We start from the raw sequence: 26455 nt of genomic DNA, 5'->3' as shown, positions 1-26455 counted from the left end.
ATGGAAGAACATTGGCTAATGCATATAGGAGTATAGAGAATAAAAATCCTCTTACTTGCATTTTACAGAGAAAAAGGCTTTGCTGTGTCATACATTATACCTGTTAAAATGTCTTTTTGTACACACAGCTTTACCATTAACCTCAGTGTTTCCAGACTGGGTCTAGGGTTTGATTTTGGCCTCGTTTCTGGCACAACAATCTCTCCAATCTCTCACTCACAGCCACAGAAGGTCCACTTGGGGGCAGGATTAGTGATGTACAAAGACGTCCTTAAAACGTGAACAAGCAGAACATTTCTCACAACGTGAATAAGTAGAGCTCAGGGAAGCAACGTAAGGAAAATTGAACAAATAATTTTTCATTCTAGATGTGGAGAAACTTGCTTAATTTGCGATTGGATCCCCCCCAAACTGGTTCTGTATGCACTGTTTTCTATTAAAAGAATCGCTCCCATTCATAGTTTTCATGCCTAGATGCTCTTTGGAATATAGCTGGGTGCCAGACTGACACTTACAGCTTGCCTTTTATGAACTGTGGAGTTTGCAGTTTCTAGGGAAGCAAGCTGCATGGAGTGCTGCAAGTTTTTTAAAAGGTAAACATTTGCTGAGATATTTCGAAACATGAATTGTGCATGGTAGTGACTCAAGTCTTGGACAACTTGGCACACACAACAACCATCGCATGAAAGCAAGCAGGAAAGGAAAGCTCATCCACGTTAGATATTTAAATATATAATATTCAAGATAGATCAGTGTAAATGGATCAGAACCAATACTTCTGTTGCTACCTGCAGGCCCATGTACAGTAGATTGAAGCAGAAAAGGGAGAAAAGGGAAGATTCTTGCAAAGTTGAGGGCATTTTTAAGGTGTTTAACATTTCAACTCACCCTAAAAAGTTTTCTGCCAGACACAAGTACCCCCAAACAGTGGCGTAGCGTGGGTTGTCAGCACCCGGGGCAAGGCAAGTAATTTGCGCCCCCTAACCTGCCGCCGCTGCCAGCTTCTTCTTGCTGCTGTCTGGTCTGGTCTGGTGTGGTTCTCTCCCGCGCTCAGCGCTACGCTGGGCGGCCGCTGCACTGTCCCTCCCCCAGATAGTCCCTCGCTCTCTCTCCGCACCGCACGCCTGGCACCCCCCCCTCTACAGTGGGCGGCGACCCGGCAGCTCGGATCGGATTCGCACAGCCAGCACTGCAGTGAGAGAGAGTGAGTGAGCCAAGTAGGGCCAGAGAGCTGCGAGTGCGAGCGCGCCCCCCCAGATGTTGCGCCCAGTGCGGCTGGCCCCCCTGTACCCCCCACGCTACGCCACTGCCCCCAAACACAGAAGCCCTTTCCCCCAGGACACAGCACCTATTATATGGAGAGACCAAGATGGCATTTGGTTCAGGTGAAGCTTCCCAGTGCCATCACGGATAGCGTAACAGTTCTTCCCAGCGGATGGGCTGTGAGAACACTTCTCTCTCCAGCCACAGTTCGTAAGAGTAATGGAAATCTTCCGGAAGGTCCAGGGGCTGCCCCAACACACTCTGCAAGCAGTTGTCCACTGGAGCAAATTCAGAGTCCTGGGATTTATCATACCTCCGGCTGTTAAAGGCTTCAATATTGGCTCGTAAAGTGCATTCTTCAGCTTGGAAGTCCCAGGGCCGAGCATCGATATCTACGTGCCAACAAGACAAGAGAGAGCCAAGATGAAAAGTGGAAGGTGCTCTTTCTGGTAATACAGAACAACCTCTTTTGGTTTGGGCCTGAGCCCACAGCTCTGTCAGCGTTGAGACTCATAGTGTCAATAATGTGACATCCTTGGATTCATAGTGGCCCCAAGAATGAGTCATTTCATCATTACTGGAGAGAACACCGTATTTTTCGCTCCATAAGACGCACCTGACCATAAGACACACCTAGTTTTTAGAGGAGGAAAATAATAAAAAAATATATTCTGAATGAAACAGTGGATGTATGATTTTTGTGGTTCATGCTGTGGCCACAGACATGATATGTGATTTGACGGTGAGTTTGGGGTAGCCCAGTGCAAAAATCCTGAGAATCCATGTGGATCCATGCTTTGTGACCACGTTTTTGCGCCATTGCGGCCCCACGAAACAGTGGATGCATGATTTTTTTGGTGCAGGCTGTAGCCATGGACGTGCTATGTGATCTGATGGTGAATTTGGGGTGACCCAATGCAAAAATCCTGAGGATCCATGTGCTTTTACCTCCCCCCTCCCAGGCAGCCTCCTTTATCGCTAGAGTCCCTTATCCCCCTCCCGATCGCTTGCAGATCAGCTGCTCAGCAGCTTTGTTTCAACACCCCCTTCCCTCTTTCTTAAAAAAAAAAAAAGCACGATCTGCTTTTCGCCCCTAGGCAATTCGGCTCCAGGGACCACACATTCGCTCCATAAGATGCACAGACATTTCCCCTTACTTTTTAGGAGGAAAAAGGTGCGTCTTATGGAGTGAAAAATACAGTATGTGCATTTCATGGCAATGGTCCCAGCCCGTTCCCTAGATTCTCCAGCTAAGACATCTCAGGTTGTTGGTACTGAGAACGGTCTCTGATCTCTAAAGTCCTGGAGACCACTGCCAGTCGGAGGCTAAATGGAACAGCAAACTAACTCTGTATATGGCAGCTTCAGGGGGTCACAATGGAAAGCACCCCAAATGGGACACTGCATAGGCAAAGGGAACACCGCGTCTTAAAATCTGCAGTTAAGGAGCCCAGCTAAGTCAATACACCTGAACGTTGCTAAACCACATTGACCTGATGGGGTTTATGACACAGTAACACCTGGAGGGGCAGCGTGGTTGGTGCCCTGTGCAAGCAAAAGAGACAGATCAGATGTTCAGTGGATGATAGAGAGATGGGGAATGCCCACAGAATGCTCAGCCAAAACCAGCATCACCCTTCCAGGCAAGGAAGGCATCTGCAACACCCACCGTTGCCGTAAGCCCAATCGTCGTTCATGCGATGGCGCACTTTCTGGTAGATGGCGGACATTGTCTTCATGTTGCTCTTCCTCCACTGGCGCCCAAGATACTTGGTCTGGATCTTCAGCAGCTTCAGGACGTAGAGCTGCATCATGCCTTGCTTGACTTTCAGAGCCCGTTTCAGGATAGGCGCAGACTTGAAGACCACCAACATCTACCGACATACCAAACAGGAAGCAACAGAACAAGATATATTTCTTTCAGGAGTACAGTCTTAATGATTGCAGGAACAGGCAAACAATACATTTAAGGCTTTCAATATGAGTGGATAAGGGACGCGGGTGGCGCTGTGGGTTAAACCACAGAGCCTAGGGCTTGCCGATCAGAAGGTCGGCGGTTTGAATCCCCGCGACGGGGTGAGCTCCCGTTGCTCGGTCCCAGCTCCTGCCAACCTAGCAGTTCAAAAGCACATCAAAGTGCAAGTAGATAAATAGGTACCGCTCCAGCGGGAAGGTAAACGGCGTTTCCGTGTGCTGCTCTGGTTCGCCAGAAGCGGCTCAGTCCTGCTGGCCACATGACCCAGAAGCTGTATGCCGGCTCCCTCGGCCAGTAAAGTGAGATGAGCGCCGCAACCCCAGAGTTGGTCACAACTGGACCTAATGGTCAGGGGTCCCTTTACCTTTACAGGTTCATTAAAACACACACACACACACTACATTCAAAGCCCAGGAAATACATCTCTAAAATTTAAAACAAAAACAAAAACAGAAGCATTTTTACTTGGTATTATAGGTGAGGATATTAATAGACAAGATGTTAAATTGTTCTTATATGCAACAAAAGCGACAAGAATATTGTTAGCCCAGAAATGGAAGCAAGAAGAAATTCCGACGAAAGAAGAATGGCAGACAAAATTAACGGACTATGCAGAATTAGATAAAATGACAGGAACGATTCGAAACCTGCAGGACCAGAGATTCGCAGAAGATTGGAAGAAATATACAAAACTATTTGAAGAGCAACTGTAATCAACAAATTACGCTAGTAGGACTACAAGAAGTTTTGTAAGGAGAAATATATGAAACATTGCAAAGTAGAGAAAGAATAGAGATATTAGTTGTGAGATTTAAATGTAATAGTGAAAGTAAGCAATGTATATTAAGTGAATTGATTGGAAAATGTTCAGATGTGATTGATGGAAGTAAAAAAAAACTATAAGATGTAAAAGTATGTTTAATTACTGTTGAAAATGATATGTTAAAACACACACACACACACACACACACACACATATATATATATTTATATGTATTTATAGGAACTCAAACACTGAGATCCCGCTCTGTTCCAGTAACAAGAAGCCGAAAGCACCAGCCTGAAGATGACGAGTGAGACCTCGTCGAAACGTCGCCTAGACACCCCAACTTTTACACGGGAAGACACCCGAGGACACCAAAACCTGCATTCCTGTACCCGTGAAAATCTACGAAAACAAATATCTCACCTCTACGGGGAGGAAACCTTCCAGCTGACAAGAACCTACGAGAAACTAGAAATCCGAAGAGCCACCATCTTATGTGATCTCTTGTTCCTACGCAACTGCCGAGACAACAACTTAATTCCCACATGCTTCCAACTTAAATTCCACTCTAAAACCCCAGCTACCGAAAGGATCCTGAAACGAACTGAACTATCCCTAATCAGAAACGAACTACATAAGAAAAGATACCTACTAAACCAAACCAACAAAGATCTGCTCACTCTTCACCTCAAACTCTGTAACAAAATCCACCCTGCACTCTGGGACAAATGCAAACAACTAGCCGTCTGGAGAGCTGAAACTGAGACCTCACATAAGACAGACACACACACCAACAAACTCCACAAACTAGAGAGACGCCAGAAGCCCAGCCACCCTCCACAACAACCCATGAAACAAACAGTACATAACATATCAGACAGGATCCTCACCTCAACTGAAACCAAAGTACTCTCCAAAGGTTTCAACTTTGCAGTTACCCCGAGACGCATCCCCACGGAAAACATCATATGCGGAGTCGAAGCTAGCCTAACCAAAATCAACCCAGATGAAGCCAATAAAATCAGACTTGAAGTCACCAACATCCTCTGCTCCAGCAAACCACCCAGAAGCAATTTACACAAAGAAGAACAGAAAGCACTCACCAACCTGAGGAAAGACAACAACATAATCATTCTCCCAGCAGACAAAGGTAATGCCACTGTTGTGATGAACACATCGGACTACCAAGCAAAACTATCAAATCTACTCCAAGACCCTACCTACCAACCTATAAAAACAGATCCCACCACCTATCTGGAAAAAACCACCAAATCCAAAATAAAAGCCTCTCCTATCAGTGAAGAAATCCAGCTAAGAATCATCCCCAGAGAAAAATCATCCAGATGCCCCAAACTCTACGGCCTCCCCAAGATACACAAAGAAGGAACACCACTCAGACCAATAGTCAGCTCCATAGGCTCACCTCTACAAAATCTCGCTAAATTTCTCGCTAAGCAACTTCAGCCCTATGCAGAATCCATCTCTTCACACGTTACAAACTCCTTCCAGTTCATAGAAACAATAAAGAAGCAAAACCTACATCCCGATGACCTACTTGTGAGCTTCGATGTTGTATCTCTCTTCACACAAGTGCCCATTAATGAAGCCTTGACAGCCATTCAAAACAAATACAATCCCCCCGAATACATCCTGGACCTGACCAACCACTGCCTAACCAACACGTACTTCATCCACAATGGACAAAGATACAAACAGATAGAAGGAGCACCTATGGGATCACCCCTCTCACCGGTCATCGCAAATCTGTACATGGAACACTTTGAAACCAATGCTTTAGACAAGTCAGAACACAAACCCAAACTTTGGCTCAGATATGTTGACGACACCTTTGTAATTTGGCCACACGGGAAAGAAAAACTAGATAGCTTCCTCACACATCTCAACAGCCTACACCCCAAAATACAATTCACTATGGAAATAGAAGCCAACAACCAGCTTCCCTTCCTTGACGTCCTAATCTACAAAAAACCGGATGGCTCCCTAGGACACACTATCTACCGGAAAAAAACACACACCAACCGCTACTTACATGCTCAATCACACCACCACCCTGCACAAATAAACTCCGTAGCCAAGACCCTCATCTCCAGAACCAAACGCCTGGCTGACAAAGACCACTTGACAACTGAGTTACAGAATCTCTCAAATGTGTTAATCGCCAATGGATACCAGCAAAACAGGGTTACGAAGCTAATCCAAAAAGAAACACCCCCCAAAAACCAAGACACAGAAGAAAACAATGGCATGGCCCTCCTTCCTTATATCAAGGGCACTACAGATAAAATTAGCAAAATCCTCCATAAACACAATATCAAAACAGCCTTTTGCACCAACCAAAAAATAGCCAATATCCTCAGAAACCCCAAAGATAAAATCCAGTTGGAAAACCAAGGGGTCTATGAAATACCCTGCAAAGTCTGCCCAGCCACGTACATTGGACAAACAAACAGACGAATAAATGCACGTATCGCAGAACACAAGAATGCCGTCAAAAAAGAAGAAAAATCTTCCTCTCTTTTCCAACACATGAAAGAAACAGGACACGAAATTAATTTTGCAGATTCCAAATTGCTCTTTAACATGGAACATCACCACAAGAGAATAATCATGGAAGCCATCGAGATAGAGAAACACCCTCACAACATGAACAAGCGTGACGACACGTCCCGCCTGCCAGACATCTGGAAATTAGCCCTCCCCACAAAAACCGACACCAGATCCAGAGGCACACAGAACGCCACCACCAATCAACCACACCAGACCCAAACCCAGACCCTCTCCACAGATAAATTACAGACACCATCCAGTAACCAAACCATAGTGGCACCTCCGGATGCTGCACCCCCCTGCAATCCCTACACAGATCTGGCTGGCACAGGGCAAAAAACCACAGCTCGCCCCTATACACGAAGCCAAGCCAAAGCACAACTAAGTGCAGTACAGCCATCTTCCCAGAAAAACTCTTCACAAATTCAAGAGGTCAAGACACGAAGGCTTTAGCAACTAATCCACACCTAATGACCCACCTAAGTGGTACTCAGAATATCACTCAAGAAATCACTCAAGATATCCCTCAAGTAATTAAGGAACAAAAGAAGAAAAGAACACTAGCCTGGGAACTTCCCCTCTGCCCAGAACTTTTGAGGCAATACACCACACCCCTCTACAGTATTTATAGGAACTCAAACACTGAGATCCCGCTCTGTTCCAGTAACAAGAAGCCGAAAGCACCAGCCTGAAGATGACGAGTGAGACCTCGTCGAAACGTCGCCTAGACACCCCAACTTTTACACGGGAAGACACCCGAGGACACCAAAACCTGCATTCCTGTACCCGTGAAAATCTACGAAAACAAATATCTCACCTCTACGGGGAGGAAACCTTCCAGCTGACAAGAACCTACGAGAAACTAGAAATCCGAAGAGCCACCATCTTATGTGATCTCTTGTTCCTACGCAACTGCCGAGACAACAACTTAATTCCCACATGCTTCCAACTTAAATTCCACTCTAAAACCCCAGCTACCGAAAGGATCCTGAAACGAACTGAACTATCCCTAATCAGAAACGAACTACATAAGAAAAGATACCTACTAAACCAAACCAACAAAGATCTGCTCACTCTTCACCTCAAACTCTGTAACAAAATCCACCCTGCACTCTGGGACAAATGCAAACAACTAGCCGTCTGGAGAGCTGAAACTGAGACTTCACATAAGACAGACACACACACCAACAAACTCCACAAACTAGAGAGACGCCAGAAGCCCAGCCACCCTCCACAACAACCCATGAAACAAACAGTACATAACATATCAGACAGGATCCTCACCTCAACTGAAACCAAAGTACTCTCCAAAGGTTTCAACTTTGCAGTTACCCCGAGACGCATCCCCACGGAAAACATCATATGCGGAGTCGAAGCTAGCCTAACCAAAATCAACCCAGATGAAGCCAATAAAATCAGACTTGAAGTCACCAACATCCTCTGCTCCAGCAAACCACCCAGAAGCAATTTACACAAAGAAGAACAGAAAGCACTCACCAACCTGAGGAAAGACAACAACATAATCATTCTCCCAGCAGACAAAGGTAATGCCACTGTTGTGATGAACACATCGGACTACCAAGCAAAACTATCAAATCTACTCCAAGACCCTACCTACCAACCTATAAAAACAGATCCCACCACCTATCTGGAAAAAACCACCAAATCCAAAATAAAAGCCTCTCCTATCAGTGAAGAAATCCAGCTAAGAATCATCCCCAGAGAAAAATCATCCAGATGCCCCAAACTCTACGGCCTCCCCAAGATACACAAAGAAGGAACACCACTCAGACCAATAGTCAGCTCCATAGGCTCACCTCTACAAAATCTCGCTAAATTTCTCGCTAAGCAACTTCAGCCCTATGCAGAATCCATCTCTTCACACGTTACAAACTCCTTCCAGTTCATAGAAACAATAAAGAAGCAAAACCTACATCCCGATGACCTACTTGTGAGCTTCGATGTTGTATCTCTCTTCACACAAGTGCCCATTAATGAAGCCTTGACAGCCATTCAAAACAAATACAATCCCCCCGAATACATCCTGGACCTGACCAACCACTGCCTAACCAACACGTACTTCATCCACAATGGACAAAGATACAAACAGATAGAAGGAGCACCTATGGGATCACCCCTCTCACCGGTCATCGCAAATCTGTACATGGAACACTTTGAAACCAATGCTTTAGACAAGTCAGAACACAAACCCAAACTTTGGCTCAGATATGTTGACGACACCTTTGTAATTTGGCCACACGGGAAAGAAAAACTAGATAGCTTCCTCACACATCTCAACAGCCTACACCCCAAAATACAATTCACTATGGAAATAGAAGCCAACAACCAGCTTCCCTTCCTTGACGTCCTAATCTACAAAAAACCGGATGGCTCCCTAGGACACACTATCTACCGGAAAAAAACACACACCAACCGCTACTTACATGCTCAATCACACCACCACCCTGCACAAATAAACTCCGTAGCCAAGACCCTCATCTCCAGAACCAAACGCCTGGCTGACAAAGACCACTTGACAACTGAGTTACAGAATCTCTCAAATGTGTTAATCGCCAATGGATACCAGCAAAACAGGGTTACGAAGCTAATCCAAAAAGAAACACCCCCCAAAAACCAAGACACAGAAGAAAACAATGGCATGGCCCTCCTTCCTTATATCAAGGGCACTACAGATAAAATTAGCAAAATCCTCCATAAACACAATATCAAAACAGCCTTTTGCACCAACCAAAAAATAGCCAATATCCTCAGAAACCCCAAAGATAAAATCCAGTTGGAAAACCAAGGGGTCTATGAAATACCCTGCAAAGTCTGCCCAGCCACGTACATTGGACAAACAAACAGACGAATAAATGCACGTATCGCAGAACACAAGAATGCCGTCAAAAAAGAAGAAAAATCTTCCTCTCTTTTCCAACACATGAAAGAAACAGGACACGAAATTAATTTTGCAGATTCCAAATTGCTCTTTAACATGGAACATCACCACAAGAGAATAATCATGGAAGCCATCGAGATAGAGAAACACCCTCACAACATGAACAAGCGTGACGACACGTCCCGCCTGCCAGACATCTGGAAATTAGCCCTCCCCACAAAAACCGACACCAGATCCAGAGGCACACAGAACGCCACCACCAATCAACCACACCAGACCCAAACCCAGACCCTCTCCACAGATAAATTACAGACACCATCCAGTAACCAAACCATAGTGGCACCTCCGGATGCTGCACCCCCCTGCAATCCCTACACAGATCTGGCTGGCACAGGGCAAAAAACCACAGCTCGCCCCTATACACGAAGCCAAGCCAAAGCACAACTAAGTGCAGTACAGCCATCTTCCCAGAAAAACTCTTCACAAATTCAAGAGGTCAAGACACGAAGGCTTTAGCAACTAATCCACACCTAATGACCCACCTAAGTGGTACTCAGAATATCACTCAAGAAATCACTCAAGATATCCCTCAAGTAATTAAGGAACAAAAGAAGAAAAGAACACTAGCCTGGGAACTTCCCCTCTGCCCAGAACTTTTGAGGCAATACACCACACCCCTCTACAGTATTTATAGGAACTCAAACACTGAGATCCCGCTCTGTTCCAGTAACAAGAAGCCGAAAGCACCAGCCTGAAGATGACGAGTGAGACCTCGTCGAAACGTCGCCTAGACACCCCAACTTTTACACGGGAAGACACCCGAGGACACCAAAACCTGCATATATATATATATATATATATATATATATAAAATTAGGGGGGAAAGCCATCTGAAAAATGTGTTTCTGTTGTTGGCATCTGTCTGCCTCGAGAGACAAAGGAGGAGTACACCTTTGGAGGTGAAGTCAAACTGTTGGGAAGTTATGGCGTCTGCTGTGGCTGTAGAGACCGAAAAATGAGAGACATCTGAAACACGGGTTTGTAAAACCCACATGAAATTTGGAAAGTTGACGCCATCTGCATTGCTGGGGGTGGCGTCACATAATTTGCCAGCTCACGCTCTCTTCTCTAGATACGGCGGAGTAGATGAATCATTCTTTCATTACATATTTGGTCTCACGACACACACTGCGGGAGCACATCGGCTCAGCGTGTAATATCTACATAGGCTAGTTCAGCCAGCTGACATCTCACCATCGTCCTGGAATGCTTCCATTTGGTCAGTTTGTTGAGGATCCTCAGAAGGTTGATGCAGGAGAAGAGGTTCCTCCAACAGAACTGGTTGTTGTCCCCCACTTCCTGCAATTGAAGAGGAAGGAAGCAGTCACAGCATGAATAGGCTAGTAAGGACTGATAAAGCTTTAAAGAGCCTGGGCCCAGCACAGCTACAATACGATACGATATCTTTATTGTCATTGTCCCATACAGAACAATGAAACTGAAAAATCTACATAAGACATTCAAAAACCCCTAAAAACTCTGAAACCCCATTTTAAAATACAATACAGTGGTACCCCGCAAGACGAACGCCTCGCAAGATGGAAAACCCGCTAGACAAAAGGGTTTTCCGTTTTGGAGGCGCTTCGCAAAACGAATTTCCCTATGGGCTTGCTTCGCAAGACGAAAGCCCATAGGGAAATCTCTGGGACAGCGGGGAAGCGCAGCGCATTTAGAAGCGCTCGGGGAAAGCAGTGCACTTCGCTGCTTTGCCCAGAGTGCTTTTAAATGCGGGCGGCGGTGAGGGAATCCCTTGGCCCCCCGCCGGACTTCCCGAAGCTCTTTTGAAGTCCGGCGGGGGGCCAAGGGATTCCCACACCGCCGCCCGCCTTTAGAAGCGCTCGGGGAAAGCAGTGCGCTTCGCTGCTTTCCCCGGAGTGCTTTTAAATGCGGGCGGCTGGGAGGGAATCCCTTGCCCCCCCCCGCCGGACTTCCCGAAGCTTTTTTGAAGTCCGGCGGGGGTCCAAGGGATTCCTTCCCAGCCGCCTGCGTTTAAAAGCACTCCGGGGAAAGCAGCGGGGGGTCCCGGGGAGGTTTTAAAATGCTGGAGGTTTTAAAACGCTGTTCCGAAGCGGGGAGGGGGGGCGGGGACACCTGCCCCAGCCGCCCCACTTCGGAACGCTGTTCCGAAGCGGGGGGGGGGGGCGGGAAGACCTGCCCCAGCCGCCCCACTTCGGAACGCTGTTCCGAAGCGGGGAGGGGGGGCGGGAAGACCTGCCCCAGCCGCCCCACTTCGGAACACTGTTCCGAAGCGGGGAGCGGGAACACCTTCTGAAGGCGGGCAGGGGGCGAAAGTCTTTGTCCCCCTGCCTGCCTTCCCAGGGGCTTTTAAATCGCCCCGGACAGCGGAGAAGTCCTCCGCTGTCCGGGGCGATTTTAAAATGCCGCCCGCCAGCATTTTAAGATCGCCCCGGACAGCGGAGAAGTCCTCCGCTGTCCCAGGGTTTTTTAAAATGCTGGGGGTGGGAAGAAAAGCCCCCTCCCCCCCCCAGCCTTCAGAAGAGGTCCGGGGACAGACTGTCCCCGGACCTGGTCTGAAGGCGGTTTCCCTAGGAACGCATTAATTGATTTTCAATGCATTCCTATGGAAACCGTGCATCGCAAGACGAAAAAACCGCAGGACGAAGAGACTTGCGGAACGAATTAATTTCGTCTTGCGAGGCACCACTGTATGCTATAAAAGGTAAAGGGACCCCTGACCATTAGGTCCAGTCGTGACCGACTCTGGGGTTGCACGCTCATCTCGTTCTATAGGCCGAGGGAGCCGGCATTTGTCCGCAGACAGCTTCCGGGTCATGTGGCCAGCATGACTAAGCCGCTTCTGACGAAATCAGAGCAGCGCACGGAAACGCCGTTTACCTTCCCACCGGAGTGGTACCTATTTATCTACTTGCACTTTGATGTGCTTTCGAACTGCTAGGTTGGCAGGAGCAGGGACCGAGCAACGGGAGCTCACCCCGTCGTGGGGATTCAAACCGCCAACCTTCTGATCGGCAAGCCCTAGGCTCTGTGGTTTAACTCACAGCGCCACCTGCATCCCACAATATACTATAGAGACTCCTTATACTGCGTTTAAAACCAGAATTGCATTTGAGTAGAAACTGTTTCTCAGGCGGCTAGTCCTGGTCTTTATAACCCTATACCTTCTTCCAGAAGGCAGAAGCTGAAAGAGATCATTTCCGGGGTGCGCACTATCCTGCGCTATAAACCACATTCATACCTATGTTCCATCATAACCTTTAAGATGAACCAGGAGAATCTCTCTCTTAAACACACTATCTGTACATCAAATTCAGGTCTGAAAGAGCGTGCAGAAATGCGCTCTTAAGAGTTCCCGGGGAAAAGAGACTGATTGCCACACCACTCTGGGGACTGAAACTCTGTTGAGTGGAATAGGAGGGTCTCCTAACAACTTTCAGCACCCTTAACAAACTACAGATTATATGGGGGAAGCCCTGACTGTTTAAAGTGGCGTCAAACTGCTTTAAATGTATAATACAAATGGGGCCTTCAATGGAAATGGGCTTTTGGAGGCCAGGGCAGGAAAAGCACAGAGCAATGCTTTGAGTTATTTTCAATATATTAAGCAGTATAGAAATTAAATATTCAATCAAGGCTTAGTCAGCGTAATTAGCACCATCGTTCTCCTGGTCTCTGTGGGATGGACCAGGGCTGGTGGCCCTCTAAGTAGCCAACATCAGAGCTCTGTCTCAGGCAGTGAATCTTGGAGGTGGCAGTGCCAATACAATTCTGGTGGCCCAGGGCGGCTTTAAGACTAGGGAAAAAACCACCCAAACTGATCTTTTGTGGGACGTTTGGCCCCAAGAAGCGGGTGGCGCTGTGGGTTAAACCACCGAGCCTAGGACTTGCCGATCAGAAGGTCGGCGGTTCGAATCCCCGCAACGCGGTGAGCTCCCGTTGCTCGGTCCCTGCTCCTGCCAACCTAGCAGTTCGAAAGCACATCAAAGTGCAATTAGATAAATCGGTACGGCTCCAGCGGGAAGGTAAACGGCGTTTCCGTGCGCTGCTCTGGTTCGCCAGAAGCAGCTTAGTCATGCTGGCCACATGACCCGGAAGCTGTAGGCATGCTCCCTTGACCAATAAAGTGAGATGAGCGCTGCAACCCCAGAGTTGGCCACGACTGGACCTAATGGTTAAATACTTAATTCGTTCCAGAGGTCTGTACTTAACCTGAAACTGTTCTTAACCTGAAGCACCACTTTAGCTAATGGGGCCTCCTGCTGCCGCTGCGCCGCGGGAGCACAATTTCTGTTCTGATCCTGAAGCAAAGATCTTAACCTGAAGCACTATTTCTGGGTTAGCGGAGTGTGTAACCTGAAGCGTATGTAACCTGAAGCGTATGTAACCCGAGGTACCACTGTACTTGGCCCCAAGAAAACCTGCCACATAGCAAAGGAATCATTAACCACTGTCTGCTCACTTAGTAAACCACTAGAGGTCACTGTTGCTTCAGAGTACAGCACTTTGATGGCAGTAGGGAAGAGTACCTCTCAAATTAGAGCAATCCATACCCCAGCAACAAACCCTCTTAAAATAGGCAGCCCATTCATTTCGGTGCGCAGGAGAAATCCTCTGCTCATGGGGGCCTTTTAAATTGCCAGTCACGGCCCAGTCTGCACTTTAGCAAGTGCAGATTCCGAGGGGGTGGAAACACACAAACAAGTCTAATTTTTTTCAAGAGGCAGAGGCATAAATCATCTTGCTTGGTTACTACAGTAAGCCTGCAACTTACACAGGGGTTAGGCTCTGGGGATCGCACCCAAAGCCAAAATCATGTATAGTCAAAACCCATTTGGGATCAATGGCAGGAGCATAGCTGTCAACTTACAGATTTGAAAATAAGGGACCAGCAGCCTCGAAAATAAGGGATCAGCAGCCAAAATAAGGGATTTTCAGGGCACAGGTATGTTCGACTTCTGAGCCCCTCCGAGCCAAAGGCAGAAAGCCCAGCCAGCAGCCAAACGAAGCCTCAAGCGGTGGTTCCCACAGCGCAGCAACCCGGCAAAGGGGATGCAGCAAGGAAAACCACCGTCACCTCTCCGCTGGGAAGCGCTGAGCAAAGGCGAGTCCCCAGGCAATGTGGCCAATTTGATCGGCACAAGGCATGCAAGCTCCACCCCCAGGTCGTTCTCCAACTCCTTATTGGGTGAGCAACGCAGCCGAGCAACACAGTTGGAGCCTCCCTCCTCCCTGGCCGGCAGGGAGGGAGGGAGAGGAGCTGCTTCCTTTGAAACCCGGGAAATTTAAGGGACATCATCAATAAGGGACAGCAGCGGGACACAGCACTGGGATAAGGGACTTTCCCGCCAAATAAGGGACGGTTGATGGCTATGGGCAGGAGGGATTGCCAAAGTCGTTTTTCCCAGAACGCCACACCATAGCTGTCAACTTTCCCCTTTTCTTGCAAGGAATCCTATTCGGAATAAGGGAATTTCCCTTAAAAAAAGGGAAAGCATAGACAGCTATGCGCCACACCCTTCCCCCCCCTTTTAAAGGGCGTGTTCCCTGCCTGAAATCCTGGACAGCTGCTGCCAGTCAGTATTGGTAATATGGCAGTCTGATTAAGAGTTCTGGGAAACTTGAAATCTTGCACACTATTTTATGACAGCATGGTAGGTTTAATATGGGCTTTGGAATCGATCAGCAAGTGCGTTATTAATCCCATTTTACAGAGAGCAAATGGAGGCCCCCTACATTGTAGCTTGCCTAGCCCACAGGCAACGTGGATGGGAAGAGTAATCGTCATTCTCCTTACCAAGCTTTCAGCGTTGAGTTCTGGTAACTCATGGACCGTGCAGGAGGGATAATCCAGGACAGAGATGCTTCAGGGGAAATCAAAGGAGACACACAGACATGCATCAGTTCACTGCCATTACAGACGGGTGTCAACGCATCAGGTTTAAAATTGCCTTTGTGTTCCCAGAAGGGACGGGAGATTAACTTTCATGCAGGCATTACCTGTTTTTGGCAGTGATGTAGGACATGATATTCTGGTTGAAGAACTTCAGGATCAATGGGATGCAGTTGGCAAACACCAGGTGCTGAGAGACATACTCAAACTGGAGAGAGAAGGGAGTCCAGAACATGAAACAGGAAAGAGGGTTAGCTAACACACACACAAACACCACAGCTACTTCCAATATTTGCTGCTGGGCATGTCTCTTCAGACAGTCAAAAGTTTCACATGGGACCACTTGATGGCATAGCTGTCAACTTACAGATTTGAAAATAAGGGACCAGCAGCCTCGAAAATAAGGGATCAGCAGCCAAACGAAGCCTTAAGCGGTGGTTCCCACAGCGCAGCAACCCGGCAAAGGGGATGCAGCAAGGAAAACCACCGTCACCTCTCCGCTGGGAAGCGCTGAGCAAAGGCGAGTCCCCAGGCAATGCAGCCGATTTGATTGGCACAAGGCATGCAAGCTCCACCCCCTCAGTCATTCTTAGACTCCTTATTGGGTGAACAACGCAGCCAAGCAACACAGTTGAAGCCTCCCTCCTCCCTGGCCGGCAGGGAGGGAGGGAGAGGAGCTGCTTCCTTTGAAACCCGGGAAATTTAAGGGACATCATCAATAAGGGACAGCAGCGGGACACGGCGCTGGGATAACGGACTGTCCCGCCAAATAAGGGACGGTTGACAGCTATGCTTGATGGGCTCCAGCTTCCAATTTCTCTCCTTCCCCACATTTCAGGCTTAGCACAGTCCTCTTGGCAGCTGCAACATGTCCTTAAAGCTCTTTTTGGTCTGGCAGTCTAACCCTTTTATGGGAGTAAAATGCCTTCCTAAACTACATCCCAAGGACTGACTGCTGGCCATTGCCTCCGGCTCCTAAAAGCTTACCTGATAGACCCAAAAGCTGATATTACAACACTGGAAAGACCATCCCCCTCACCCCGAACCTGTTCTGTACACCAGTGGAGAGTGGTTATACATAATCCTGCTTTCAGTACTATTTATGGCTGCAGACATGGGGTGTGTGTGTCATACTGCTTTGTTTCCACTCGGTTCAGGTCCCATAGCTTCCTCCTGAAATCATGTAAATTCCTCTGCCCCCCATTCATCTTGCAACTCTTTATACCACAGATGCTACTGTTGGGGGGTGTTCTTGCTTCTGTTGTGCAATAGCACAGGAGTGCCCCTCCAGACAGCAATAATGTGATAACATTGGGGGTGGGAGGTCAGGTACCATATTTTTTGCTCTATAAGACTCACTTTTTCCCTCCTAAAAAGTAAGGGGAAATGTGTGTGCGTCTTATGGAGCGAATGCAGGCTGCGCAGCTATCCCAGAAGCCAGAACAGCAAGAGGGATTGCTGCTTTCACTGCGCAGCGATCCCTCTTGCTGTTCTGGCTTCTGAGATTCAGAATATTTTTTTTCTTGTTTTCCTCCTCCAAAAACTAGGTGCGTCTTGTGGTCTGGTGCATCTTATAGAGCGAAAAATACGGTACAGAGGTGCCTCGCAAGACGAAATTAATCCGTTCCGCGAGTCTCTTTGTCTAGCGGTTTTTTCGTCTTGCGAAGCAACCCTATTAGCGGCTTAGCGGATTAGTGCTATTAGCGGTTTAGCGGCTATTAAAGGCTCAGCGGCTATTAAAGGCTTAGCGGATTAGCGGCTAAAAGGCTATTAGCGGCTTAGAAAAAGGGGGGGGAAGCGGGGGGAAAATCGGAACACTCGCAAGACGTTTTTGTCTTGCAAAGCAAGCCCATAGGGAAAATCGTCTTGCGAAGCAGCTCAAAAACGGAAAACCCTTTCGTCTAGCGGGTTTTCCGTCTTGCGAGGCATTTGTCTTGCGGGGCACCACTGTATATATCCACCTCTACTGCAGTATTATTGCATCAATGACAGGTTGCGGAATGCCCTGCAAAACGAAACACCAGTCTGAAGAACCGCTCTTAGGAGAACCACAGATAACAGAGAACCCCAAATGCGAACACCAATCCAAGAAACCTGGGAGGGAAAGGGACCAAAGTCAGCCTTATTACTGCTCTGAAGACGCACCTGGTAAATGTGGTTCAGCTTGAAATGTTTCAGGAGCAGCAGAAGCAAGGCCGAGATGCTCTTCACAATGATCTCTTTGTGCCTGTTCACGTCGATCCCCAGTTTCATGCTCTGAAGGACTGTGATGCTAAGCCAGAAAGGGGTGGGGGAAAGGAGGAAGAACTTAAAAGCAGCTCAGCGTCGACCCAGTTCAAAATCCAGGCGAAAAAACAACAACACAGGGAGGGGGGCGAAGCAGCTCCAGCAAAAGGTGAGGGTTGGGGAAAGTTTCAAAGACCAATCAGAGATAATAATAATAATAAATTTTATTTATTATTTATTTAGCCTGGGCTCAGGGCGGCTAACACCAGATATAAAACAATTGATTAAGATACAACTTAAAAACAATATTACAGTGGTACCTCAGGTTAAGTATTTCATTCGTTCCGGAGGTCCGTTCTTAACCTGAAACTGTTCTTAACCCGAAGCGCCACTTTAGCTAATGGGGCCTCCCGCTGCCGCCGCGCCACTGGAGCACAATTTCTGTTCTCATCCTGAAGCAAAGTTTTTAACCTGAGGTAATATTTCTGGGTTAGCGGAGTCTGTAACCTGAAGCGTATGTAACCTGAGGTACCACTGTAAAATACAACATTAAAAAGCAGCCTCATTTCAATAGGAACTCAAATCAAACCTAGACGGCTGATTTGGCCCCTGAGCCTGAGGTCTCCCATCTCTGCCACACCAGAAGTCAGGGAATGAGAAAAACGATGAAAAAGATGAATAATCAAGCGGAGGACCAGGTACTTCTTTTCTTTGATGGGATTCCTACTTCAGGCTAGCAGTTCACCGCCAACGCTTCCTGCTAAGACGTCTGACATTCTTATTTAAAAGCAAACGGTTGCATTTCCCCATCTTTCTTTGTAACAACAATTAAGGAGGCCGTGGGGTTGTGAGGAAGCAAGGGCACCCAAGTGAGGCTGATTTGTGGAAGGAAAAAAAGGTCATCCGCCAAAACCCCACGGAAAGGAAGGTTAGAGCAACTGTCAAACCTCAGCCATGAGAATTCCCCTCCATTTCGCTCATTTTAAATGTAATTTATTTTCTCATTAGCTGATAGAGAATTGTGAACTGCCCTGAGACCTGTGGGTATAAGGTGGTACACAGATTTTAAGAGTACTAAAGGTAAAGGGACCCCTGAAAATTAGGTCCAGTCGTGGCCGACTCTGGGGTTACGGCGCTCATCTCGCTTTACTGGCTGAGGGAGCCAGCGTACAGCTTCTGGGTCATGTGGCCAGCATGACTAAGCCGCTTCTGGCGAACCAGAGCAGCGCACGGAAACGCCGTTTACCTTCCTGCTGGAGCGGCACCTATTTATCTACTTGCACTTTGACGTGCTTTCGAACTGCTAGGTTGGCAGGAGCAGGGACCGAGCAACGGGAGCTCACCCCGTCGTGGGGATTCGAACCGCCGACCTTCTGATCGGCAAGTCCTAGGCTCTGTGGTTTAACCCACAGCGCCACCCGCGTCCCTTTAAGAGTACTAGCAGAGCCTAAATGCAATCAGAAGGTCCACTGAAGCCATATTCTAACATGCCAACCACTGCTACAGCTTCTATTGCTGTCTGCAAATCCTAATGAATTTGGTATTATTGCTGCTCTGTAGGGGGCATATATATTACCGTATTTTTCACTCTATAAGACGCACCAGACCACAAGACGCACCTTGTTTTTGGAGGAGGAAAACAAGAAATAAATATTCTGAATCTCAGAAGCCAGAACAGCAAGAGGGATTGCTGCGCAGCGAAAGCAGCAATCCCTCTTGCTGTTCTGGCTTTTGGGATAGCTGCGCAGCCTGCATTCGCTCCATAAGACGCGCACACATTTCCCCTTACTTTTTGGGAGGGAAAAAGTGAGTCTTATCGAGCAAAAAATACGGTAAACCCTGCCACAGCCTTCTGAGGATTCAGCACTGCAACGAAGGAACGTGAGGAAAAAGACACTCACGTATACATCCAAAAAGACCATGTCTCAAATGGGTAAGCCTGGCTCCCAAGAGAAAGGTGTGGGAGACCACAATTTTTAGGAGTGAATGTGCAAAGTTGATCTGCAACAAGTGCGCAACATCCATCACACAGAAACCTGATGGACCTTCGCCCATTGCCCAGGTCAAGCTCGCTGAGAGATTACACAGATGTCACCCACCAGGTGATTTATCAGTCAAGCACTTACGGCATCTCCTCAGGTAACACGTCGGCCAGGATGTTGATGGAGTCCGTCTTGGCTTTGGAAGTTGGCGCTGCAGCTAACAGGATCTTCAGCAAAGCTATCTGTAGCAGGGGGGAACACCCGCCCCAGACCCCAAATCAGGCATTGTGACGTTAACATATGAGAGTGCTGGAGGTGAATTAGTTAAACAAGTTACCCAATCAGAACCCAGGGGGTGGAGTCAGAGGGACTATAAAACCAGCTCTGGGAGGAGTTCGTTGGGAGTTGGGTGGTTGGTTGGAGCGGGACCTCAGTGTCTGGGCAGAATGATGGGGGTGGAGACGCTCCTTCAGATATACTGGACTGAGGCCATTTAGGGCTTTAAGGCACCAACACTTTGAATTGTGCTCAGAAACATACTGGGAGCCAATGTAGTTCTTTCAAGACCGGTGTTATGTGGTCTTGGCAGCCACTCTCAGTGACCAGTCTGGCTGCCACGTTCTGGATTAGTTGTAGTTTCCGGGTCACCTTCAAAGTTAGCCCCACATAGAACGCAGACAGATGATACCCACCATGTACTGTGGCAAGTTGTACAGCATCACCCGGTAGAGTATTTCGCAGGGGGTCTCCTGCACGTTCTCTTCCCCCTGAAGCACGACAGGACAGATACAGGAGGGAGAGATGGGAAGGGAAGGCTGTGAAGCGCATCAGTCACACCATTTTCCAAACCGAGCAGGAAACAAAAGGAGGTACAGGGCGGGAAAAGGGGCAGTTCCACTTGCAGCCCAGTACTCCTACTTTTCTCAAGATGCTCCAGCACTTTCCTGCAGATCCGATGTGGAATTTGCAAACTCAAATTCTGGGCACATCACCCAAGAACTGTGATCTCCACACTTCCAGCCGCAAGGAAAGGAGTCCCATAAGCATAAGGATTTCCACTTTCACAACAGCACCCCCTCCCCGTGCAAGCCCCCTAAATCTGTTCTACGGGGTTCCCCTAACCCAGTGTTTCCCAACCTTTTTTGGACAAAGGCACACTTGTTTCATGAAAAAAATCTCGAGGCACACCACCATGCCAGATGGGGAAAGGTCACTTTTTACTTATGTAAAAAAAAAATAAAAAAATAGTAACAGCATAGAAGGTAATGGTTAGGCTAGCATCCCTCTTCCAAATATGCTAGGTTTTTATTTGCAGGGACTGTTCTACATGGGAAAGCATTCAGCACTGTCATTCTCCCATCTGCCATCTGAATTGGTACTATTCTGGGTCAACTTACTCTGCTGCATGTGTAGATGAAAATGGCACCAAGTGTGGGGGAGGGGGCAGAACAGGTTTCAGATACAGGATATTAAGCATACACGTACTTCAGATTGAACTGGTTGCTTGCTTTGCAAGTTTTCATTTCCCAAATGACTGCCTTGGCAAGCGCAATACCTACCAGGCTCAACGCCGGTCTCGCGCTGCCGCTTCCCGCGCTCTCAAGGACCCGGGACGAGGAAGGCGTGAAGGCAATCCCGAAGGCGCGAAAACCTCGCGCATGCGCAGGCCTTCCGCCTGCGACAGCCCAGTAGGCCGGCCGAAGCGAGCGGCGATGGGATGTGGGAGGGAGCTCGCTCGCCGCCCCGTGTGTGCCTATGTGGGGCACGTTACAGCCCCATGACGTCAGCGCCACGCAGGCAGCCAGGCAGGCAGACGGCGAGAGCCCCGCGCTGGGCGGCCTCTCCTCGCCGCCGCCACCCCGCCGCCCGACTCGCCCGCCTCCCTCCCACGGCACACCAGGCAACGTCTCGCGGCACACTAGTGTGCCGCGGAACACCGGTTGGGAAACACTCCCCTAACCCACCAGAGCAGAGTTGGGGAAGGCGCATGGCACACAGAGTGGGGAGGATGGGAGGAAGTCCCATTGCACAGGCAGAAATCCTGGCACTAATGGAACGTGTTAGCTGGATACAGCCCAGGGTTATCCAACGGGGGAAATCCATTCACCGGGTCTCTCTAAACATCCCCTCTCTTGCCAAGACAGCTCTGCACTGGAGAATACACCCTGCCCGAGCTTCCGGTTGTGAGCGACGCCATCGCAAGCGGGGATTGCTTCCAGGCGGAGAAATCCCGGGTTTTTCGGAGGATTAAGGGGGTCTTTGGGCGCAGTGACCCCCCGAAGTAGTGTCCGGAGGGTGTTCGGACACTCAGGTTCCCGCGGAGAGCCAAAACGCAGACCACCCGGCCGCCAGGTAACTCCACGGAGCGAAGAGAGCGGCGGGGAGGAGAAGCGGGCTAAGGGGAAGCCATAGCTAACTCTGGAAAACGAAGCCCCGAGCTTGCCGGGGGAGCTCACAATTCTCGAAACTAAGGAACCCGGGCTTATAACAATTCCAGGACAAACCAGGGAAATTAAGGAAAGCACCGGCGGATTAATATTTATTTACGAGACTAGCACTATCTCCAATCTATTTGTGCGCATTGGGGAAGCAAAGTTGCTGAAAGCGAAAGTGTGCTGCCGCTAGCGGCTACAGTTTCTTTTCCCCCTCAAGCTGTTACAAAACGAACTTTTTGACTGAGAAAGAAGAACTCAAGCTAAAAGGGGGAAACGGAGGGTTAAGAGTTGGAACTCTAAGGTCCTTTTTGGAATTTTGAAAGAGGAAGTTGAAAGAACAACTGTAATATTTTTCTTTCTTTTTCATTTTTTCTGTTTTGTCTCTTTAAAAAAGAAAAGAGGTTGCGTAACAGAGGAAGTACTTTCGACTCCATTTCACGGTCAGCTTTCCGGGCTATTTCCGTTCCTGCCTCTGCCTTGATCTGCAAAAATCTTCCTGCTTTTGCCCTACTCTGCAAAATCGTTCCTGCCTTTGCCTTGCTCTGCAAAACTCTTTGTTTGGGTGCTCCTTAGGTAACCCATTTGGACTTAAATCAAAGTACTGGTTTTTAAATGGCATTAGAGAATTGAGGAACTGGACAACCAGTCGAAATCCTCATTTTCACCATATTACGTCCTTCCTTTTCGTTTTTTTCTTCCTTTTTTGTACGCCACCCAGTGGCCAGAAGAGTAACTACAGCCAGGTTATATTTCCTTTTTCAATCAGTTTCAACTATCATATGTGTTTCATCTGACTCCTCTGTTTAAAGACTGGACTGAATAAGAATTCATAGCCACCTTACAAATCTTATAAGGACTAGCCAACTGGGGCAGAAGGCTCTTATACCTCTTTCTCCTTCAATTTTGGACTGGGGAAAGAGGATTTGAATTTTGAATCTGGAATCTCCCCCTTTTCTCTTTTTCTCTCCCCTTCCTTTTCTCTTTTACTTAGTTATATACATCTATCTAGAATCCTTTGCGGTATAACTGGACTATATTTGGGAACTACGATATTTAAAGGGACTAGCCTAATTTGTGGCAAGAAGACTTTTTGTCTCTGTTCTGTTTTTTTCTTTGCCCTTTTCGCCTCCCTCTCTCCTCTTTTTCCCCTTCTCTCTGAGAAACTGTGTGGGTGCAACTAGCACCTTACTGGCTCAAAGGAATTTAAACGGACTACCCAATTGGGAGCAAAGGACTGGTTCCTACCTGTTGTTTTTTTCTGTGATTGGAACTGCGAACTCCTGTTTTCCTCTTTATATGGGGTTATACTCTCCCGTGATTTAACTGGAGTATAAATTTTTTTTCCCCTTCCTACCCCCTTCTTTCCCCCCCCCCCCTTTTCTTGAAGTCTCCCAGACGAAATTAATTACCCTTCCCCGACTTGGGGGAGGAATTTGGTTACTTTTGGTAAAAAGGTTAATATTGTTAATATTGTTAATATTGTTAATATTGACATTTCTAACTTAAATTTAGAGGAATTAGGGACTGGGGACTATACTACGAAGGCTGTAAGTGAATAAGGTGGGAACTGATAAAAAATTGAACAATACTAGGGGGGTGTTAACTACTGTTAAAGGTTATACTGGAAGGATGTCCCACTTACCTAAGAAGGGCGGAGAGGGCGGGACACCAGGAGATAGGAGAGGATCTAAACCAGATGCAGACTTCAAGACAGAAATTTTGAAAATGTTTGCCGAGATTAGACAGAGTGAAAAGAATATGGAGGATAAATTGGAGCATGTGAATACAAGAATAGAACAGGTGGATACGAGAATTGGGAAAATGGACCAAAAGATCGAGGAAACTGTAAAAGAGTTAAGAGGACAAATTAAAGACATTTCTAAAAGAACACAATCATTAGAAGAAGGAATGAAAAAAACAAGAGTAGAAATGAAGGAAGTGAAACGGGAGGAAGAAAAACTAAAAGTAGGATTATTGGAAGTCAATAAAATACAAGAAGAAGTATGGGACGCAATCGCGATGAACGAATTGAGGCAACGGGAGGTGAATCTTAGGTTGAGAGCAGTCCCGGAAATACAAGGTGAAAACATCAGAGAGAAACTGATAATGGAAATAACACGATGGTTGGCAATACAAAAAGAAGAAGTAGAAAGATCGGTTCAAAACGCATTTAGAATAAGAACAAGAACAACTAGAATAAAGAAAATGCCGGGAGACTGCCTGATCACCTTTAAAGATAAAGACATGAGAAGTCTAATTTTACAAAAAAATAGAGAAAAAAGGCTAAATATTGATGGGAATTATATAATCATCTTTAAAGATATCCCAGTAAGATTGCTGAAACGAAGAGACCCATATAAGCCACTGGTCCAAATTCTTAAGAAAAACAAGATCGAATTCAAATGGGAGTTCCCTCAAGGGATCTCATTTACCTACAAAAGTAAGAAACACAGACTTATCAACCCGGAGGAAATAAGTAAATTTCAGAGGCGATACAAGGAGTTGATGATGGAGGAGGAAGAAGAAAGAGGAGCAGTAGGAGGAGTCGATCCACTGGAGACGAGGTATTGGGCGGAAAAGGAAAGGGAAGATAGAGAACCGGAGGAGGAGGAGGAGGAGGAAGAAGAGGAGGAGGGAGAAGAACAGGGAGAAACCGGATTATAATCAATTAGATAAACACCTAATTTGAAAAAAGATGGCGCTAAAATTGTGGAACTGGAATGTTAACGGAATGAATGATAAGAAAAAACGAAACAAAATTGAACAATGCCTAAAAAAGAAAAATCTTGATATTATCTGCCTCCAAGAAACACACGTGGCAAAAAAGCACAGGAAAATTTTGATTAATAATAGACTAGGGAATGAATTTGTGTCTTCCGATAAAGGGAAAAAGAGAGGGGTTGTATTATATGTAAAAAAGAACATTGAGGCGCAGCAAATTTTCAAAGATGAAGAAGGCAGAATAATTGCAGTACAGATCAAATGGCAAGGAGAAAAAATAATAATTGTTGGGATATATGCACCTAATGGGAATAAAACTGATTTTTATAAAAATTTGGAAGAGAAGTTGTTTGAATATATGGACCAAAAAATGATATTTATGGGGGATATGAATGGGGTGGTTTCGCTGGAAATTGATAGATTAAGAGAAAAAGACGTAAGTAGAGAAGGAAAACTGCCCAAGACTTTTTTCAATATGATAAAAAACTTTAATTTAATTGATATATGGAGACTTCGACATTCGCTAGAGAAGCAATTTACGTTCTACTCCGAACCAAATAAGTCTTTATCAAGAATTGATCAAATTTGGGTCTCCAATGAGCTAACCCCAAGAATTCGACAGATTGAGATACAACCAAAAACAATATCAGACCACAGCCCTATAAAAATGGAGGTTAAAGGATATGAAGAAAGATCATTCAGATGGCGACTTAATGATTATCTCTTAGACGATCAGAAGCTTGTTCAGGAGGCAAAGAAAAAATTGACAGACTATTTTATAGATAATATGAATAAAGGCACAAAAACGAGTATAGTTTGGGATGCTAGCAAAGCAGTTATAAGAGGATTCTTTATTCAACAGAATGCGATTAAGAATAAGAACAGAGAGAAAGGGAAGAAGGAGATTTTAAAACAAATAATGGACAATGAAATAAAATTAATCAAGAACCCAAACAGCTCAAAAATAAAAGAGAACATTAAAGTCCTGCAGGCACAATTTGCAATGATTATTAATAGAGAGGTGGAATGGAATATCAAAAGGCTCCGACAGAAAAACTTCGAATTCGCTAACAAATCCGGCAGATGGCTTGCGTGGCAAATTAAGAAAAGGAAAGAACAAAACACAATTAACAGAATTATTTTAGAGGGTGAAGAGGTTGAAAATCCCAAAGCCATTAGGAAAGGATTTTTGGATTTTTATAAACATCTATATAACAACAGAGAAAAAAACAACACGAAGAAAATAGAAAGATTTTTAAAGGAAAAAGGAGTGAAAAAGATCCCGACAGACAAGAAAGACCGACTGAACACTCCAATTGCAAATGAGGAAATAATAGAAGCAATAAAAGAACTGAAGAAAGGGAAGGCACCAGGACCAGACGGTCTAACATCTAGCTACTATAAAGAACTGAGGCACGCCCTAATAGTACCAATAAAGGAAGTTATGAATAACATACTGCAACAACAAGATATCCCCGGAACGTGGAAAGAGGCCTTTATTACACTTATTCCAAAGCAAGATTCTGATTTGACACAAGTAAAGAATTATAGGCCAATATCTCTGTTGAACACAGACTATAAGATTTTTGCTGAAATATTAGCAAGGAGATTAAAAAAGATACTGCAAGAATTAATACATGTAGATCAGGCAGGCTTCCTTCCGGGCAGGCAGATGAGAGACAATGTTAGGA

At 46.5% G+C, this 26455-nt stretch overlaps 2 protein-coding genes and 1 long non-coding RNA gene across 3 annotated transcripts in view; 1 reads left to right on the top strand and 2 right to left on the bottom strand.

The window, feature by feature from the left end:
* Window positions 1-26455, top strand: part of LOC310687054 — a 214686-nt gene that overhangs the window by 16707 nt on the left and 171524 nt on the right. The gene's annotated exons all lie outside the window — the stretch shown is intronic.
* STRIP2 (striatin interacting protein 2) overlaps window positions 1320-26455 on the bottom strand; it is an 83769-nt gene continuing 58633 nt past the window's right edge. The window contains exons 14-21 of the mRNA XM_083461108.1: window positions 20301-20375; window positions 19753-19850; window positions 17546-17672; window positions 15508-15608; window positions 15305-15371; window positions 10726-10830; window positions 2933-3137; window positions 1320-1655 (exon numbers count right to left, since the gene is read on the bottom strand). Of these exons, the coding sequence (XP_083317234.1) occupies window positions 1405-1655; window positions 2933-3137; window positions 10726-10830; window positions 15305-15371; window positions 15508-15608; window positions 17546-17672; window positions 19753-19850; window positions 20301-20375 (1029 nt within the window). The 3' untranslated portion in view covers window positions 1320-1404. The remainder of the gene's footprint in view (window positions 1656-2932; window positions 3138-10725; window positions 10831-15304; window positions 15372-15507; window positions 15609-17545; window positions 17673-19752; window positions 19851-20300; window positions 20376-26455) is intronic.
* Window positions 18999-26455, bottom strand: part of AHCYL2 (adenosylhomocysteinase like 2) — a 169219-nt gene continuing 161762 nt past the window's right edge. Inside the window, exon 15 of the mRNA XM_083461244.1 lies at window positions 18999-19063. Within this exon, the coding sequence (XP_083317370.1) occupies window positions 19014-19063 (50 nt within the window). The 3' untranslated portion in view covers window positions 18999-19013. The remainder of the gene's footprint in view (window positions 19064-26455) is intronic.

Source organism: Podarcis liolepis (assembly GCF_965112155.1).
Source record: "Podarcis liolepis genome assembly, chromosome: 10".
Classification (NCBI taxonomy): domain Eukaryota; kingdom Metazoa; phylum Chordata; class Lepidosauria; order Squamata; family Lacertidae; genus Podarcis; species Podarcis liolepis.
The sequence above is the reverse complement of the archived record's forward strand: the minus strand, read 5'-3'. Positions and strand labels throughout refer to the sequence as shown.